The following is an 18,428-nucleotide window of genomic DNA, read 5'->3' as shown; positions in this document are numbered from 1 at the left end:
CGGGGCAGGGGGCGGGCAGGAAGTAGCGGGGACCCAAAAGGAGGGAGTTTCAAATGTATTTAAGGGCCTGGGAGGCAGAGAGCCCTTACAGTGTTCCAGTGCCTCTTGGAGAGGAAGAATACACCGGGAGAGGAAGGACAGAGACTGCAGCACTGCAGTAGAGGAGAGCAGAGTGGTGGTGTGCCCGGGGCCTGCCTGAACCAGTGGTGGGAGATAGAGAGTGCCTGTGGACAAGCCCTTTCTCTCTCTTTCTTTTCTCCTTTTAATTTGTTGTGCCATCAACTGCTTTTCTCCCCGCTTCGCCCCCACTTTTTAAAAATTCTTAACAGGAGCCTCAGTGGCTTTAACTGGGTGCTGCTTTGAATATTTCTTTTTCTGTGTATTTCTTTAGCTTCTTGCTTGTAGCCAGCCATTTCCACACTGTGGTTTAAATAACCGAGTGCTCTGCTGACGGCTTGTTTTTCCTTTTGTAGCCCCAAGCTGTGACTTTTTGCTGCTGCTGTGTGCCACTATACCTGGATTGGACTGCCATTTAAAAAAAAATTGCAAGTTGCTGTGCTGTGACTTCTGTCTGGTTCCCAACCTGCCCAGGCTCTTTCAGTTTCCCTGGTGTTCCTCGCCATCCCTCACCAGCAGCTTTTTCTTTTTTTCTTTTTTGGCTGGGTGGGTGCCTGACTGGTGCCCACTTGCCCTCCCCCAAGGTGTAGAGTCTTAGTCCACATGCCTCAGGGAGCAGCATCTGGCCAGATTCCAACAGAAGAGACTTGAGAGAAGACGCCAGAAGGTGAGCCACCCTCCTTGGGCAGGTTATTAGAGAACTTAGACTCATAAGAACAGCCCTGCTGGATCAGGCCCAAGGCCCATCTAGTCCAGCATCCTGTTTCACACAGTGGCCCACCAGATGCCGCCGGAAGCCTACAGGCAGGAGTTGAGGACATGCCCTCTCTCCTGCTGTTACTCCCCTGCAACTGGTACTCAGAGGCATCCTGCCTTTGAGGCTGGAGGTGGCCCACAGCCCTCTGACTAGTAGCCATTGATAGACCTCTCCTCCATGAAGTTATCCAAACCCTTCTTAAAGCCATCCAGGTTGTTGGCTGTCGCCACATCTTGTGGCAGAGAATTCCACAAGTAGATTATGCATTGTGTGAAAAAGTACTTCCGTTTGTTGGTCCTAGATTTCCCGGCAATCAATTTCATGGGATGACCCCTGGTTTTAGTGTTATGTGAGAGGGAGAAGAATTTCTCTCTATCCACTTTCTCCACACCATGCATGATTTGATAGATTTTAATCCTGATTTTAATCCTTGATTTTAATCCTTAATCTTTAAATAGGGCCTAGTTTGGGGAAGTGATTAGGTAGGCACTAGTAGTCTAGTACTGTAGGGCAGGAGGGGTGGGTTAACTTAGGAGAGGCCACCCATCCTTTCCCTAAGACTTACCCCATTGTTGCTCACTCCCTTCCAAACCCCCCCCCCCCAAAATAAAGCTTGCTTCTTTATTTGGGGCGATTTAATTGTTCTAGTTTCTGTGTGAGCACTAGAGAGCTATTTAGATAACTAAATAGTCCCAGACCGGGGACTATTTAGACCCCTGCTAACTGGACAAAGAGGCACCTTTTACCGTGGTGATTCTCTTTATTTAGCAGGGGGAGAGTAACTGGCCCTATCCACCCCCAGCATAGTACTTCCAGTGACTGTTGCTGGTGTGTGTCTTATGTTTCTTTTTAGAATGCGAGCCGTTGGGGACAGGGAGCCATCTTATTTATTTGTTTGTTATCTCTCTTTGTAAACCGCCCTGAGCCATTATTGGAAGGGCGGTATAGAAATCGAATTAATAATAATAATAATAACAACAACAACAACAACACTGTTTGTGGTGCACACAGCATAAATAGACCAACCACTGACCCCACACACCCTTAAAGGCATTTTTTCTCTCTTCCTCCTCCCCCATCATAGTTAGGACTTCAATTTTTAAAAACTACAATTTGTCTGGGAGGGTGTGAGGCAGAGCCAGGAGCAGAATGGGAGGCAGATGGAATGGTGATGCTCATCGGGCTGGGCGAGGGCGAGAGGGGCCTAGTCTCTAAGTTGTTCCCACTGATGTGGTTGTGCTCAGGCTTTCTTTTCTGGAAGAGGCTGGTCCTGCAGCACAGCCGCCTGTGGTAGTTGAGGTAGAATTAGGGGGTAGGTCCTCCCCTATCAGGGAAGAAGCTCTTCTTGTAGCAGTGGAGGAGGAGGTGTCATCTAGCCCAGACAGATCACTCTCTCCATCCTCCCCAATCCCCATTGGCAGTGTGAGTCCCCAGTCTGGGACTGAGGACAAGCAGGAAGTACTTCCTGGATCTTCTCAGCCCCGGATGGAGGGCAGTGGTGGTGGCCTCCAGAAGGAACAAGCAGCCCCTGTACCACCACCACCACCAAGTGTTCACAGACCGATAGGAGCATGGTGTGGGACCACTTTGAGCTCTGCCATGGTGACCCAACCAATGCTGCCTGCATCCTATGATCAGTTGGGGCGATGACCCTAAGGTTCTTACGACGTCAGGGATGCTGCTGCATCCCCAGGGGTCTCTGATCCTGCTGGCAGCAATAGGCTTGGTGTGCCCTTGACTAGCAGCAAGGCTCCTTCTCCCAAGCAGGAGAAGTTGCCTGTGCGGTGGGTGCAGCTGATGGGAAAGCAGTCTGTATATGCCCAGAGCCTCATCTCATCACCCAGGCTATTGCCAAGATGATTTGGACAAACAGCCATTCCAGGTGGTAAAGAATACCAGCTTATGCCGACTGCTCCGACTGTTTTCCCCTGACTATAACATTCCCTCACACACCACCTTCAGCAGGCGAGTGATGCCCTCCCTGTACCAGGCATGCAGAGAGGCCGTGTCAAGACTGCTGTGCACAGCAGCGCCTAATAGGGGTGTGCACAAAACTGGAATGCTCCAGCTCGGATCCAACCAGACTCGAACCGGACCAGGAATGATTGGCTTTGTGCACAGCCGAACAACCCCCTGTTCAGGTTTGGGGGTTCTGTTTTAAAATATAAATACACACACACACATGCAAACTCACCGCCTCTGGGGGCACTGCTGCTTTGGTTCTCTGGAGGTTCCCCCTCAACCCCACTGGCCTCCCCCGGTGTCGTTTACAACCCAGTTCGGGCAGTTTTTGACTCAGAACATAGAGGCCCAATGTGCATGCATGGCAGCCTCTAAAATGGCCGCTGCAACTACACACAGGCCTGGAACGGACCAAACACCGCCCAAACCAGGCTGTAATTGACACCGAGGAGGCCAGCAGGACAAGGGGGAATCTCCGGAGATGCACACCCCATGGCTACGGCAGCACCCATGGAGGCGGTGAGTTTCAGTAAAAATAATAATAATAATATATATATTTTAAAAGTAGAACCCCTGAACTGACCAGGGGTATTTGGCTTAAGATCAAGCTGAACAGGGGCAGGTTCGGTTCAAGACAGGCTGGACACCGAACACTTAAACTGGGCATGTTTGACATCGAACCAGTTCGAATTCGAAGCTGTTTGCACACCCCTAGCACCTGAGACAAGCATGCTCTTCACTGTGGATCTGTGGACCAGGCACAGTGGGAGGCATGCTGCTTTCCTGTCCCTCACAGTGCACTGGTGGGGGCTGGAGAGTGAAGGGACATCTGCTGCTGGTGGCGTGGCCAGCCCCTCCATAGATCGCCAAGTGGAGGGATGGCTGTCCAGTTAACCAAACTAGTGCTGAGGGTTCATGGTCACTGATAATGCTGCAAACACAACTAGGGCAGCTTGAACAGACTCAGTTTGTGTCCATCCATTGTGTGGAGCACACTCTGAACCTGGCTATGTGGGATGCGCTTGGCCATTCTAGGGTTGCGGCCAGGCACGACATCCCCGCTGATGGCGTTGTGCACCAGTCTGCTGCTGCCAGGGCTGCTCTTGTGGAGAAGTGCCACGAGTTAGCAACTTACTTCCAGCGGGGCGAAAAGGGTAGGCAGATGCTCAAGGAGAGGCAGCTTGAGTTAGGCCTCCCTGAACACGTGATTCCCTCAGGACGTTCTGACATGATGGAACTCCACCTTTCTCTTGCTCGGGCACCTGCAGGAGCAAGAGCTGGCCTTCAGTGCCCTGGTAAGGAGGCATGGCTTGGAAGTGTGCAACCTATCCATCCAGAAATCGGTGCTCCTTTCCAAGGTTGTCTTGACACTCTGGCTCTTCTTTTTTTGCCACCAACAGCTTGTGTGCCAAGACAGCAATGCTGAGCCAGCCTTTGCCTAATGCTCTTCTCCTTGAGAAGATGATGGGTGAACTCCAGACCACACTGACCACTGAGGAAGCAATCACCTTGAGGAAGCAATCACCTTGGCAGCAATCACCTTGGTGGATCGGCTCAGGACACCCTTGGGTGCATCGGTAGTGCATGTTTTGTCCCTCCAGTGTGACCCAAGGATGAAGGGCAAAGCTATCACTCCTGACCAGCTGCCCAGGTGAAGGGACCTCCTGGTTGAAGGGATTAGGTGAGTCAAAGAGAGGAGGCTGGGGCACAACCAGGAGGAGGGTGGAACACCTACTGCTAGTGCACAATCTACCCCTAGCAGCAGCAGCCTCGCTGCTTCCCAGTCCAGCATCATGATGTTCCTGACAGCGCCAAGTAAGCTGATAGTTCCACCTCTATTCCACCGGTGATTCACAGAGGGCTTCCTTGGTGCCTTGCCAGGGGGGTGGGAGGGAGCCCACTGAGCCCTGCAGCAGTTCTGAGCAGTGTGTTCTGGAGTACCTGAAGGAGCCAGTGGCAAGCCAGAAGATGGAGCTGATTGTTTTGGGCAGCACATTACCAAGTCTGGCCAGACTTGGTTGCGGTTGCCGGATGGTTCCTCTCATGCCTGCCAACCAGCGTCCAGAGCAAGAGGGTGTTTTCCATGGCTGGGGATGTGGTGACACCCCATCTTGTGTTCTTGGATGCTGACTTGTTGGAGCAGTTGGTCTTCCTGAAGGCCAACTTGCCCTTGCTGGGCTATCCAGATCTGGCCATGGAAGGTGAGTGACTCATGGCCACCCACACCCACTGCAACACCCCTGGCAGCTTGTCCCACCCCTCAAGTATCTCTTGGCACTTCTCCACTTCTCAAACCAAATACATCATAGTCTGACCATCAGTGTTGCTGACACGCATAGACATGTACACATGCCACCGCCATGGCGCATGATGAGATGGACTAGTGCTCTGACCCATGTGTTAGGCTGTCAGCCAGGGCCCAGTATCAATCTGAGGCCATGGTGTTAACTAGATGCAGGCAGGCAGGCAGCAATGTACATTGGAGAAGAAAGAAGCATTCTTCTCATGGTAAGAGTCTAGAAGCTTTGTTTCTTGTCAGACCATTGGTCCATCAGGCCATGACTGCCCTGTCCTCCTGTGGCAGGTAGGATGGAAGGAAGGAAGGTTTGATTTTGTTGTTTTCTCAGCACTGAGAAAGTACAATATGCTTGCTGTGCTATTGCTTGCTGTTCTAACTCTCTGGTTTTGCTGGATATCAGATCGACAAAGACAGAACTTGGGTGCCTGCCTGCCTTCCTTGAGTTGTGGCTTGGTCTGTTTATGAGATAGTGTTTTGGTGGACTGTGGCAGCTCAAGTGTAAGTGTATGTGTGTAATATTTTCTTGGTGATTGCTGTGAGATGAGCTCCATGTCTGGCCTTGAGACTAACTTGTGCTTCACTCAGTGCTCTGCAATCTGCATTCTGCATTGCAAGGTGTACTCAGTCAAAATGTGGCTGAAGACATTATTCTAGTTGAGCTTATTGCTATGCTTGCTGGCTGCTAAGGTTGCTAGTGTAGCAGCTGTTGCAGTGCCAAAGTAAGGAGCCATGTGTGAGAGAGCAACTTGTGCCAATGATGTCACTTCAGGGTGTAGGCACCGTGGCTGGCAGTGGATTCTAGGACTGTGATTATTTTTTGGCCTTTGGGGGCTTTAAAAAATGTGTGGTCTGTATTGGGAAGGACAGATTCTCTTTTAGTGCGTGCTTCTAATCTGCAGCGTTTTGCAAGGCAGGAATGCAAACTTGTGTGTGTGTGTGCACTCTGTGAGTGTGGCTTGTTTCAGTCATAGGCAACAATGGGGCACTTGAAATGCCCCTTTGTTTCCCTTGGGTCGCTCCTAAGAACACCAAAGTGAGTTGGATGATAGGACATGATGGGTGCTATCTACCACCCAATGCAAAAATAGAAATGGGAAAGTGGGGGATTTTCAACAAAATTTTAACCTCCCCCCACTTATCATGGTAGCACTCATCATGATGTACCACCCAACCAATTTGGTATCCCTAGGAACTACCCATGGGGAACAAAGGTGTGTTTCGAGTTCTCCATTGTTCCCTATGGCCAAAACACTTGAAATGTTTAGAAGTTGTTTCGCCGAAACAGCTGGCTTGGCAGCTGTTTTGACAAAATGTTTTGAGGATTTTGAGATTTGCTTCGAGCTCAAAATGAATGGCAAAATCCATTTTGTTCACATCCCTAATCCTAAGTGCATGGATCCAAAAGCTCACTCCCCCCCCCCAATTTCACTGCATCCGATGGCATTGTGTATGTATATATGTGTATGTATATATGAATGTGTACATATGTATGCATGCTAGTAAAACAACTTGCAATTTGCAAGCATTTGTCCTGTACCACAAAGTCCAGACTTTCTGTGTATAGAAGTACAGCAGAACCTCGTTACTCGCAGGGGTTCCGTTCCTCGCCTACTACCATGAGTAACAGAACTCCGAGTAATGAGGCATTAAGGCTATAGGGAAAGGGAGGTTAGGTTCCAGGGTGGAGGGGGAAAGCCAAAACAAAAAACAACCACTGCCAACACCAACAAAAAAACTTATTGTGGTGTGCTCTACAGGTCCCCCATGTGCTCAGGAATGCCCCCCAAAGGACGAAATGCCTCCAAAAACCACAGAAAATAGTGAGGGAAAGTCAGATTTTGTGAAGCAATGAGCCACAAAATGGCTCCTTAAGACAAAATGGGAGGCAGAAGTGACCTCCACGGTCACTTCTGGTCCTCTAGGAACCGCGAATATGTGGGTTTTAACCCTATCTTATCCATGGATACTACAAACGAGTGTCTATTAGACACCCTGCAGATAAATAGAACAGTGAATAATGAGGCTCTCCTGTACCTGAGAAAGCTACCAAAGTTTGTTCGAGCCCCAGCTCCAATCCCAACCCCACACTAACCCTCACACTTATTCTAACCTTCTTGCTAATCCTAACCCATGCTTTTGCAATGAGAGAGTTCCTCCACATTTTCTGTGAGCTTGATGATTTTTTATGGGGGCCCCCTCACTTTCCTTCCTTCCTTCCTTCCTTCCTTCCTTCCTTCCTTCCTTTCTTTTAGTCTGTATGAGGCCTGGAACCTACCTGAGAAAACAACATGTTTCTTTCTTTTGGGATTAGGTCTTGGAGTTTCATATCAATGAGTGAGACCCAAACAGCTTTATGTTATGGAAATATACATACTGTATATGAATGGTGCTTTTGCACAATAGCCTCCATGTGCGTGCGTGGAGGCCATTTAAAGGATAGCACAGTGTTTCTTTGCTTGCACAATGGTGTTTTTGTGCAAAAGCATTGTTGTGCAAGCAGCAAAACACCAGGCTAGCCCTTCAAATAGCCTCCATGTGCTCAGAGGCCATTTAAAGGATAGCCCTGTCCTGGTGTGAGCACTGAGTGGCTGACTGGTCACAGGGAGGGATGGTGGGTTGGGTCACCACCGCTTCCCCCCACCACCACATACACACTGCGTGCTCTGCAGTTACTGCTCCGAAGAGCAGTTCAAGGGTGCCACTATACCTTCTTTTTTTTTTTTTTGAAGGAGCGGCCAATGGGCCACAGAGGGATGGCACGTCAGGTTGCTGCCTCCCACACACACATGCACACTGGCTGTGGGCACTGCTCAAAAATGATGATTTCAGGGTGCCCTCCCCCCCGCTTTAAAAAAAAAAAACCTGCGGCTACAGCAGCATCCTCAAGGTCAGCAGTGGTGCTAAGTAAAAATTTTATTTAAAAAAAAAAATCGACCCCACTCCACCCTCCTCAAGCTGGGCCTGAACTGGTTCAGACTCGAGTCGAACTGGGAATGCGCTCCGAATTTGGGAGTGCTCTTGAACCCACTCTTGCTAATAGAGTCCTGAGTGGCAGCTGTGTTCCAGAGTGCTTTTGCTTAGCTCTGACCAGAGAGAACTAGCCCTGACCACATATGCTCTGATTATATTGAGATTGGATGACTGCGGGGCGCTCTGTGTGGGGCGGCCTCTGAAAACTGTTCAGAATATGCTGCTGGTACTTAATAGCGCAACGGGGAAATGACTTGACTAGCAAGCCAGAGGTTGCCGGTTCGAATCCCCGCTGGTATATCGGGCAACAACGATATAGGAAGATGCTGAAAGGCATCATCTCATACTGCGCTGGAGATGGCAATGGTAAACCCATTCTGTATTCTACCGAAGAGAAGCTCAGGGCTCTGTGGTCGCCAGGAGTCGACACTGACTCGATGGCACAACTTTATCTTTACTGCAGCTAGTCTGCTATCAAGCATCATTTGTTTCACAGGAGAATCTAACCTATAGATATCTGTGACCTAACATCTTTGTCAGCTTTAAAAAGAGCCCTTAAGATGCTTTTTTTAAAGCTTGGCTTTTAATAATCTTTGAATGTTTTGAATTGTTTTAACTCATTGTTGTTATAACAGTTTGTTTTGTTGTGTTTTTGTTGTATTTATGGTTGTGAACTGCCTAGAATCAGACGATATATAAAATAAACAACCACCATCAAGGAAATTATTAAGCCATTACATTGTTGGAATTGTCAGGCCTAAACAGGGGTTTGCTCTCATTTATTGGGTGCTGGGTCAAGAGCCTGGTCCAATAAGGTAAGACTAAGGGTGGAGCAAGCAGATCAGGGTCTGAAGGGCCAGAGGCAAGGGGTATAGGTAGGGCCAGGCTGAAGGTCACGTTTCAGAATAGATGACTTCCGGCATGAGTAGTCCATTGCTGCTCTTTGTATCGATTGTTCAGAAAATGACACATAGGCCAGTTCTGAGGGCAACGTTTTATCAGCCTACATGAGCAGACCTGTGAGGCCAGCTGACAATTACTGAAACCTAGGTATCCCCCTTGAATTACAATGTGTTGTCAGCCGGGTTGATGGGAGAGGTTGAGCACCAGAGATGCAGGAAAAGGGGGAAAGAGGGGAAAGCCACTCTTGTGGTAGCAACATGGATTTGTCTCCTTTGCTAAGCAAGGGTTGGCCTTGGTTTGCATTTTGATGGGTGACTACATTTGAGCACTGCCTGCTGTAAGACATTCCCCTTAGGGCAGTGGTTCTTAACATGGGGCTTGCCAGATGTTGCTGAACTACAACTCCTGACATCCCCAACCACAATTTATTGTAGTTCAGCAACATCTGGTGGACCCCACATTACGAGCCACTGCCTTAGAGGATTATAAAGTGCTAGAGCATCCACTTTGCATGCAGAAAGTCCCATTCAGTCCCTGGTGTCTCTTGGTGGGGCTGGGAGAAGAATAATTTTCAGAAGAGTTTGCTCCAGTATGGGTTGGTTTGTATATTTCTGAAATTTCTGTCCCACTTTTAAGCAAAAATAAGCCTGTAGCAGGTTCCACTTATGCTTTTCCAACAGTTGCTTGTACATTCTTCTGAGAATATGCAAGTGGTGTGCCTGCTTTTCTCTGGAGCAAACCTGAGATTTCTAGAAAAATAAGCTAAATGTTGCTAAAATAAGAGAGTGTAGCTCTTGCCTGAAATGTGCTTTGTGTTTGTTTTTTAAAGCAGTGCAATAATGGCTTTTTTAAAAAGCACACACAAGTGTTGGGCTTTAGTGCAAGCTGCAGCATTCCTCCTTGAAGCAAATTTGATGGTTAGGTAGCAACAGAGCATAGAGAATCAAAAATACTTTAGACTAGGTGTTGCATGGGGTAATAGACCAGTTTTCAAATTCATTTAATAATAATAAGACTTGAAGATACTGGCCTCCTTACTGGCTAACAGGATATTTTACTTGGTGCTGCAGAGAAGAGGGGATCTGGGAGCATTCTGAAGCTGGCTCCTGGTCTCCTTTCAGTTGTGGGAAAGCTGAGACCTTTGACTATAGTCTCAGTGGAAGGTGTCAAGCCAGAGCCCACTGTAAAGGAAAGGGCGAGGCGGGGGGGGGGGTTTGCCTGTTGCAATTTCCCCGGCAACTCCTTAAGGTGTCAGCTCAAAAAATTGTTTAGACCAGGGTTAGGCAACCTGGGGTCCTCAGCTGTTGCTGTTGAAATATAACGTGTGTTATCCCCAGGCATAATAATTTTTGGCTGGGGATAATGGACAGTTCAAAGTAGTTCAAAGACAACTGAAGAGCCTAGGTTGCCTTACACTGGTGTTGATGTGAGGAAAGTGGCAAGCTCCTCCTCCTCCTCCTCCCCCTACTACTTAACTTATATACTGCTTTTCAACAAAAGTTCTCAAAGCGGTTTTACATAGAAAAATAAGTAATAAACAAGTTGCTCAGGTAAGAACTAATCAGCCTACTTTCTTTTCACTCTCTCTACATCTGGACTAAATTTGGTGCAAATCGAGGTCCACAAGTTAGGTCTCTTGTGCCTCAAATGTTCATGTGTCTGCCATCTTGGATCAGGGTGGATGTCATCATTACAAACTGCACCATTGAGGTGTCCCTGTGTGTCACTCACTACCACTCTTCCAAATTTGGTTCAGATCGGTTAGACAGTCCTCATGTTAGTGCATTTGCACCTCAAAAGTTTATGCATCCGCCATCTTGGATCAGGGTGGGTGGCATCATCACAAACTTCTCCACTGGGGCATCCCTATGCGTCCATTCAACTGTAGCAAATTTGGTTCAAGCTGGTTAGACTGTTCACAAGTTAGTGCACTTGCCCCTCAAAAGTTTATGTGTCCACCATCTTCAATTGAGGTGGATGACATTGTCACAATCTTCGCTGTTAAGGTATCCCTAGAGCTGTAGCAAATTTGGTTCAAATCGGTTAAGTGGTTCACAAGTTAGCTCACTTGCGCTTCAAATGTTTATGCTTCTGCCATCTTGAATAAGGGTGGATGACATCATCACAAACTACACCATTGAGGTGTCCCTGTGTGTCACTCACTACAACTTTGTTTCAAATCAGTTAGACAGTCCACAAGTTAGCTCACTTGCACCTCAAACATTCACGCATCCACTGTCTTGGATTGAGGTAGATGACATCAACACAAACCATGCCATTGAGGTGTCCCTATGTGTCCCTACAGCTGCAGCAAATTTGGTTCAAATCAGTTAAGCGGTTCACATGTTAGTCCACTTGTACCTCGACAGTTTACATGTCCGCCATCTTGAATTGGCATAGATCACATCATCACAAGCTATGCCACTGAGGTGTCCGTATGTGTGTCACTCATTGCAACTGTATGCAATTTGGGTCAAATGGTTAGACAGTCAACAAATTAGCCCGCTTGCACCTCAGAAGTTTATGAGCCCGGCATCTTGAATTGGTGTGGATGACATCACCACACACCATGCCATTTGGGCATCCCTATGTGTCCCTGAAGCTGTAGCAAATTTGGTTCAAATTGGTTAAGTGGTTCACAAGTTAGCCCACTTGCACCTCAAATGTTTACACATCCGCCATCTTGGATCGGGGTGGATGACATCATCACAAACTAAGCCATTGAGGTGTCCCTATGTGTCCCTACAACTGTACCCGATTTGGTTCATATTGGTCCAAGCGTTGCAAAGTTGATGGTGGGGGACACACGGATGCACACACAGAATGCCAGTTTATCTCATAAGCCTACTGGAAAGTAGGCTAATAAATAAAATGGTTCACAGTCCCAAAAGAGCTCATAATAGAAAAGGAAACATAAGGTAGACACTAGCAACATCCACTGGAAGGATGCTGTGCTAGGGTTGGATAGGGACATTTGCTCTTCCCCTGCTTTACTATAACTGGGATGGTGGGGGGTGTTGTAGGGGGCCTGTTAGATATAAATGCTTATCTGAGGCAGGGCAGGATGCCTTCTGAGGCAGGGCAGGGGGCAATTATTAGACCTCTTCTGAAGAAGCCTGCAGTGGATCCCTCAAAGTTAAGCAACTATAGGCCTGTCTCCAACCTTCCATGGTTGGGCAAGATAATTGAGAGTGTGGTGGCCTCCCTGCTCCAGACAGTCTTGGAGGAAACTGATTATCTAGACTCATTTCAAACTGGCTTTCAGGTGGGCTATGGTGTGGAGACAGCCTTGGTCGGCCTGATGGATGATCTCCAATTAGGAACTGGCAGAGGGAGTGTGACTCTGTCCGTCCTTTTGGATTTCTTGGCGGCTTTTGACACTATCAACCATAGTATCCTTCTGGACCATCTGAGTGTGTTGGGGGTGGTAGGCACTACTGTGTAGTGGTTCCACTTCTACATCTCAGGCAACTCCAGATGGTGTCACTTGGAGACTGTTCTTCAAAACCTGAACTTTTATATGGCATCCCCCAGGGCTCCATATTTGTCCCAATGCTTTTTAATATCTAAATAGATATCACTGGGAGAGATCATTAGGAGGTTTGATGCAAGGTGTTATCAGTCAGCTGATGACACCCAAATCTATTTCTCCATGTCAACATCATCAGAAGAAAACATAATTTCCCTAAATGCCTGCCTGGAGGCAGTGATGGGCTGGATGAGAGATAACAAACTGAGACTGAATCCAAATAAGATGGGTTTACTTATTGTGCACTGCTGGAACTCAGGAGACAGTTTTGATCTGCCAGTTCTGGATGGGGTCACACTTCCCCAGAAGGAACAGGTATAAAGTCTGGGAGTGCTTCTGGATCCAAATCTCTTCCTTGTGTCCCAGGTTGAGGCAGTGGCCAGAGATATACCCCAGCTCCATCTGTTGCTTGAGATAAACGACCTCACAAGAGTGGTACATATGCTGGTAACTCCAGACTTGAGTACTGCAATGTGTTCTGTGTGGGGCTGCCTTTTTGCATAGTCTAGAAACTATAGTTGGTACAGAATGCGGCAACCAGGTCGTCCTGAAGAGAACATATTACTCCTATATTAAAAGAACTACACTGGCTGCCAATAAGTTTCTGGGCAAAATACAATGTGGTGGTTATAACCTATAAAGCCCTAAACTACTTAGGCCCAGGGTATTTAAGAGAATGTCTTCTTCACTATGAACCCCATTACCCATTGAGATCATCCAGAGAGGTTCGTCAGTAGTTGCCACCAGCTCATCCGGTGGCTACACAGGGACGGGCCTTCTCTGTTGCTGCCCTGAAACTCTGGAATGCACTGTCTGCTGAAATAAGTGCCTCCCTATCTCTGACAACTTTTAAAAAGTCTTTAAAGACACATTTATCCATCCAAGCTTTTTAACTAGACTTGTGGTTAAGTTGTTTTAAGCTTTTGATTCCTGTTTTAATTTGTTTTATTTTGCTGTAAACCTCCCAGAGACAGAGGTTTGTGGTGGCGTACAAATTAAATAAATAAATAAATAAATAAATAAATAAATAAATAAATAAATAAAATAATATGAGATCCACCACTTTAAAAGGTGCCTCTTTGCTCAGTTAGTAGGGGTACTGAAGGAGGATGCCTCCCTCCTTCAACTTCTAACTTGAATGGAGGTAAGATGCTGTTGTGGGAAATGGTCTGTAATCAGGACTCCCAACAATCTCATTCTGCTGCCTCCCCTTCTTTGTTCCACTGCAAGCCTGTTAGACTGAATTCTTTGCTTTAAGGGCACCATCTAGGATGCAATAGCAGCTTGCTTGAGCAATCAGTCAGCTGACCGCAAGAGCCAATCCCTGGCAACTAGTCCATATAAATCTCTAGCCTCAGAGCTTGCTCCTCTGTCTGCCAACATATCTCTGTAAGTACACTGTGCTCCTGATCCCTTGCTCTGAGTGCAGCTTTGGATCATGAGACACGTGCACACACTTCCTTTCCTTTTCCTTTTCCTTTCCACTGCTACTCAGGTTTACATTAGAATAATCTGGATCTACAGTATTTGGAAAGGCACCGCATGTGAACAGTCATTGGAAGAGTGGTCGCCATATGGTAAAATGTACTTAATGTTTTTGTGTTACAGGTTATTAAAGTATATAAAGCTGCAATACAGCAAACCTTGGATATCATGTTCCTCCCTGAAGGAAAAGAATTTCTTACCAGCACCGATGCAGTAAGCCAAGATTCAGCTGACCGCACCATCATTGCATGGGACTTTCACACAGCTGCAAAGATCTCCAACCAAATTTTCCATGTAAGATGATGATTTGCTTTTTTTTAATTATTTGTAAGAGGTCTAGATTGTTTTTCCACCAAAATTTAACAGCTACAGCAGCTTTCTATAGAGACAGCTGAAACAATCAGCCACAATGCCACAGATGGTGATTCTCCTCTTTTCTCTGCACTGCGGCCCTAGTCTTCTGCAGAAATAACAGAGCGCCTTTACATATCAATCTCCTATGCATGACTGCAGATTTTACTGGGTTCAATGGGACTTACTTCCAACTACATGTGTAGGATGGTAGCCTTTATTTTTTAACCCTGAAGTGTTGGAGCTCTTGACCTTGCTTTGGTGGCTTTACGTCTTCAGGATAGACAGGTTGCCAGAAAACAGAAAACTTCCTAAAGCTTTTGGCAATGACAATGGTCCTAATCCTCTGGGAACTTCTCTTTTGTGAGTTCCCTTCATTTCAAGGAGATTTCACAAGAGAACTTCCTGGTGGATTTTGACTCAGAACTTTTTTCATACCTCTTGCTAGCTTCAGTTTGTTAGGCAGATTTTACATATATTGGCACTGATATGAATAATCGACTCTCCCTGTTTCTGCAATAACCAAGCTCTTGCCAGTCCATACAAAGTCCAGATTCTCCACAGCACTTGGAGAATTATTGATAGTCAACTAATTTGAAGAATTGGTCAGTTACATCATGTGGCACCTGTTCTAAAGAGTTGTTTTGTACTTTCTCTGCTATGTCACTATCCAGTAATCAAATTAGCTGCAAGGAAGAAAGCCATTGCTTCCACTAAAGCACCACTCTTCTGTAATAATGGCTCAAGTAAGTAATGATAACATTGCTTGATTTTTTAAAAACAAAGATCCATCTTAGACAAAACTTGAGCTTACTTATTTAAACAACTCTTAACTTTGTCTCTCTAAAAAAATGTGAGATGAGCCAGAGAACAATACATGAATTTGTTGGAAGAGTATTTACATGTCATTAATGTCGCCTATGTGTGTTCCATTTAAGCGAGTAAGATCAGAGATACCAACTTGGGCTGGTCAGTGGTATAACGAAGGGATCATTCACATCTATCACTCAATTATTCAGTCTGTGATAACTCATAAGAACAGCCCTGGTAGTTCAGGCCCAAGGCCCATCTAGTCCAGCATCCTGTGCACACCGTGGCCCACCAGATGCCGCTGGAAGCCACAGGCAGGAGTTGAGGGCATGCCCTCTCTCCTGCTGTTACTCCCTGGCAACTGATACTCAGAGGCATCCTGCCTTTGAGGCTGGAGGTGGCCTGTAGCCCTCCAGCTAGTAGCTGATGATGGACCTCTTCTCCATGAAGTGATCCAAACCCCTCTTAAAGCCATCCAGGTTGTTGGCTGTCACCACATCTTGTGGCAGAGAATTCCACAAGTTGATTATGTGTTGTGTGGAAAAGTACTTCCGTTTGTTTGTCCTAGATTTCCTGGCAATCAATTTCATTGAGTAACCCCTGGTTCTAGTGTTATGTGAGAGGGAGAAGAATTTATCTCTATCCACACCATGCATGATTTTATAGACCTCTATCATATCTCCCCGCAGCCATCTTTTTTCTAAACTAAATAGCCGCAGGTATTGTAGCCTTGCCTCATAAGAAAGGTGTTCTAGGCCCCTGATCATGTTGGTTGCCCTCTTCTGCACCTTTTCCAGTTCTACAATGTTCTTCTTTAAATGTGGTGACTAGAATTGTACGCAGTACTCCAGGTGTGGCTGCACCATCGTTTTGTATAAGGGCATTATAATATTAGCAGTTTTATTTTCAGTCCCCTTCCTAATGATCCCTAGCATGGAATTGGCCTTTTTCACAGCTCACACTGGGGTTCTACAGCCATCCTCAAATATGGCTAAAATGCTGCAGGAAATCAGTGGGAGTTGAATGTCTTTTGCAAACATAAAGAATAAGGTCAATTTGCATCCATCTCTTTCTGAAAAGAACAATCCTGTCCTGACAGAGAGATGAAGTGGATGATTTGATATAACTTTTGCACCCCCAAGTTCCATGATTATGCCTTTGTCCAGCTTTGCAGATGCACAATCCTGTGCATAAATTGTGATAGTAGGTTAGTCATTTGCACTTCAAAGGCAATGCGCTTCAATGAATAAGAAACTGCAAAGCGCTCAATTTTGATGTATTCAGCAGCTTAAACAAGATGATTTCCTTGGAAAAAACGAATTTTATTGAATGGGGCAGTTTACTGCTCTCTCCAGAGCTAGCATGAAATTGAGGATGATTTTTTTCCGTAAACAATTACAAAAAATTGCCTTTAGTTTCATAAATTTCCATTTCTAATTTTCAGATGGGGAGGCTATATGCACTCCCAAAGATGCTGAAAAGTTGATTTTCACTTTCAGCTGGGATAAACATCATTTGCCGAGCCAAAACAATGTACATTGTTTGTAGGGGGTGGTGGGGGTTCCCCTAAGGCAGCTGACATTTGCCTCTGTGTGCTTATTACTCCTAAACCAGAACAACAGAACCGATATGTGTGCCAATTACAGAAAATGCAATCTAATATCTATTTATTCCATCCATCCATCCATAATTCTGAATGATCTTTAAAGTGTTAAAAGAGTTCATATGAGACTACTAGCCACATCTCTATGCTGTTCCTTATTTGTTTATTCCCAGTACTGTATAGTCCTTATCTGTATATTCACCATACATCCCACTGGAATGTATGGCTGCTATTGGAAAACCTCTTTGCATGGATACAATACAGAGCTGGCCGCAAAACTTGGGTTAAGGGAATACAGGTAAAAACCTGTCCCAACTTTATTTAAAACATTTTAACCAAAATAACGTATCATAAAAGGCATCCAGTGCACCATAAGAAGCCAGGGAGCAGAACTTAAGCCTACCAAACTGTGTAGCTATCACTCAGCCAAGTGATGCTGCCAGGTGATGCTGTCTTTGGTCTGTAAGGTCATAGAGGGAAAACCCAGCAAAGACCTTTTACCAGACATAAAGACTTCTTCAAGCCCTGCACCAATCATACAAATAACTCATTTTCTTGGAACTAAAATCCCAGGTCACCTTCGTAAAGGACAATAAACGTTTGCTTCTATTCAAAAATGGTCATAAACATCTTCAAAAACCTTTGCTGTTTCCCAGCTTCCATGGCCCCAAAGACCAATTAGAATCCCTAAACCTTGATGTGGTGGGTCAAAAGCCACCATCAGTCATACGTGTATGGGGCGGGGGGGATTTCACCCGGCCCCCTTTAAGAGTGACCAGGCATAGCCCCAGACCAAGGGTGGGTGGGTGGAAAATCATGCTCTGCCCAATCGAATGAGTAGCCACACACACCCTGCTTCCTGCCTCTCGCTCCCCAAGCAGTATTCCAGCCCCCTACTGCTCCATGCAACCCACCCCCTTCATTCTTTGCGGGAGGGTGCAGTTCCCATGGCCAGGCTCTGCATCACCATGGTTATGTAGACCGGGGTGAGCAGACTTAATGCATTAATGGCTTGGGGAGCCAGAGTCGGTCACAAAACGGTGGTTTGGGGAGGTAGAACCGATTGCAAAAAGGCAGCTTGTACAAAAATTTGCATCAACAGAAGGGATTTTAACATCAGAACCCCTGGATTCCAAGTGAATTTTGCTGCAAGAAAAAAGGGGGCAAGAGAGGCTGCTTTGTGAGGGAAGAAACTAGAGAGAGAAATGCATGGAAGAGAAAGTAAAAGCAACCCTGAGCACCTGAAGAAAAAGGGCGTAAACATGGCACAGCTACATCCCCATGCAGCCAGCCAATCAGATTGTGGGAACCTGGGGTCATCCCCTGAAACTGATAGGCAGAAACTTTAGGACCAACAAAAGGAAGTAGTAAGGAAGCATACTTAAGCTGTGGAATATGCTGTGTTCACTGGGGGGGGTGAGGGGACCTGGAATGCCAGGGGCATAGGAAGGTGGGAGGTGGCCCTACTGCAAGATCTAAGGATGGATGGGGACGGCCCTCCACCTGTCTACTTCCTCTTCTTTGCTGCTCCCCCACTCCTCTTTTCTTCTTTGCTACTGGCTGCCTAATCTATGGCCTTTACTGCCTGACTAGCCACCTTCACTGCAGTGTGCCAGTTCATTCTGATGATTTCACCAAGCTG

The 18,428-nt window shown here is 46.5% G+C and overlaps 1 protein-coding gene across 5 annotated transcripts in view; it reads left to right on the top strand.

Moving 5' to 3' along the window:
• The window catches only part of WDR25 (WD repeat domain 25), a 190,724-nt gene that overhangs the window by 163,321 nt on the left and 8,975 nt on the right, over window positions 1–18,428 (top strand). For all 5 annotated transcript variants that reach the window (XM_053275173.1, XM_053275181.1, XM_053275145.1 and 2 more), the window contains one exon: window positions 14,146–14,316. In XM_053275173.1, coding sequence (XP_053131148.1) covers window positions 14,146–14,316 — 171 coding nt within the window. The remainder of the gene's footprint in view (window positions 1–14,145; window positions 14,317–18,428) is intronic.

This window comes from Hemicordylus capensis, chromosome 1 (assembly GCF_027244095.1).
Source record: "Hemicordylus capensis ecotype Gifberg chromosome 1, rHemCap1.1.pri, whole genome shotgun sequence".
Lineage (NCBI taxonomy): Eukaryota > Metazoa > Chordata > Lepidosauria > Squamata > Cordylidae > Hemicordylus > Hemicordylus capensis.
This window is presented reverse-complemented; position numbering and strand designations above follow the sequence as displayed.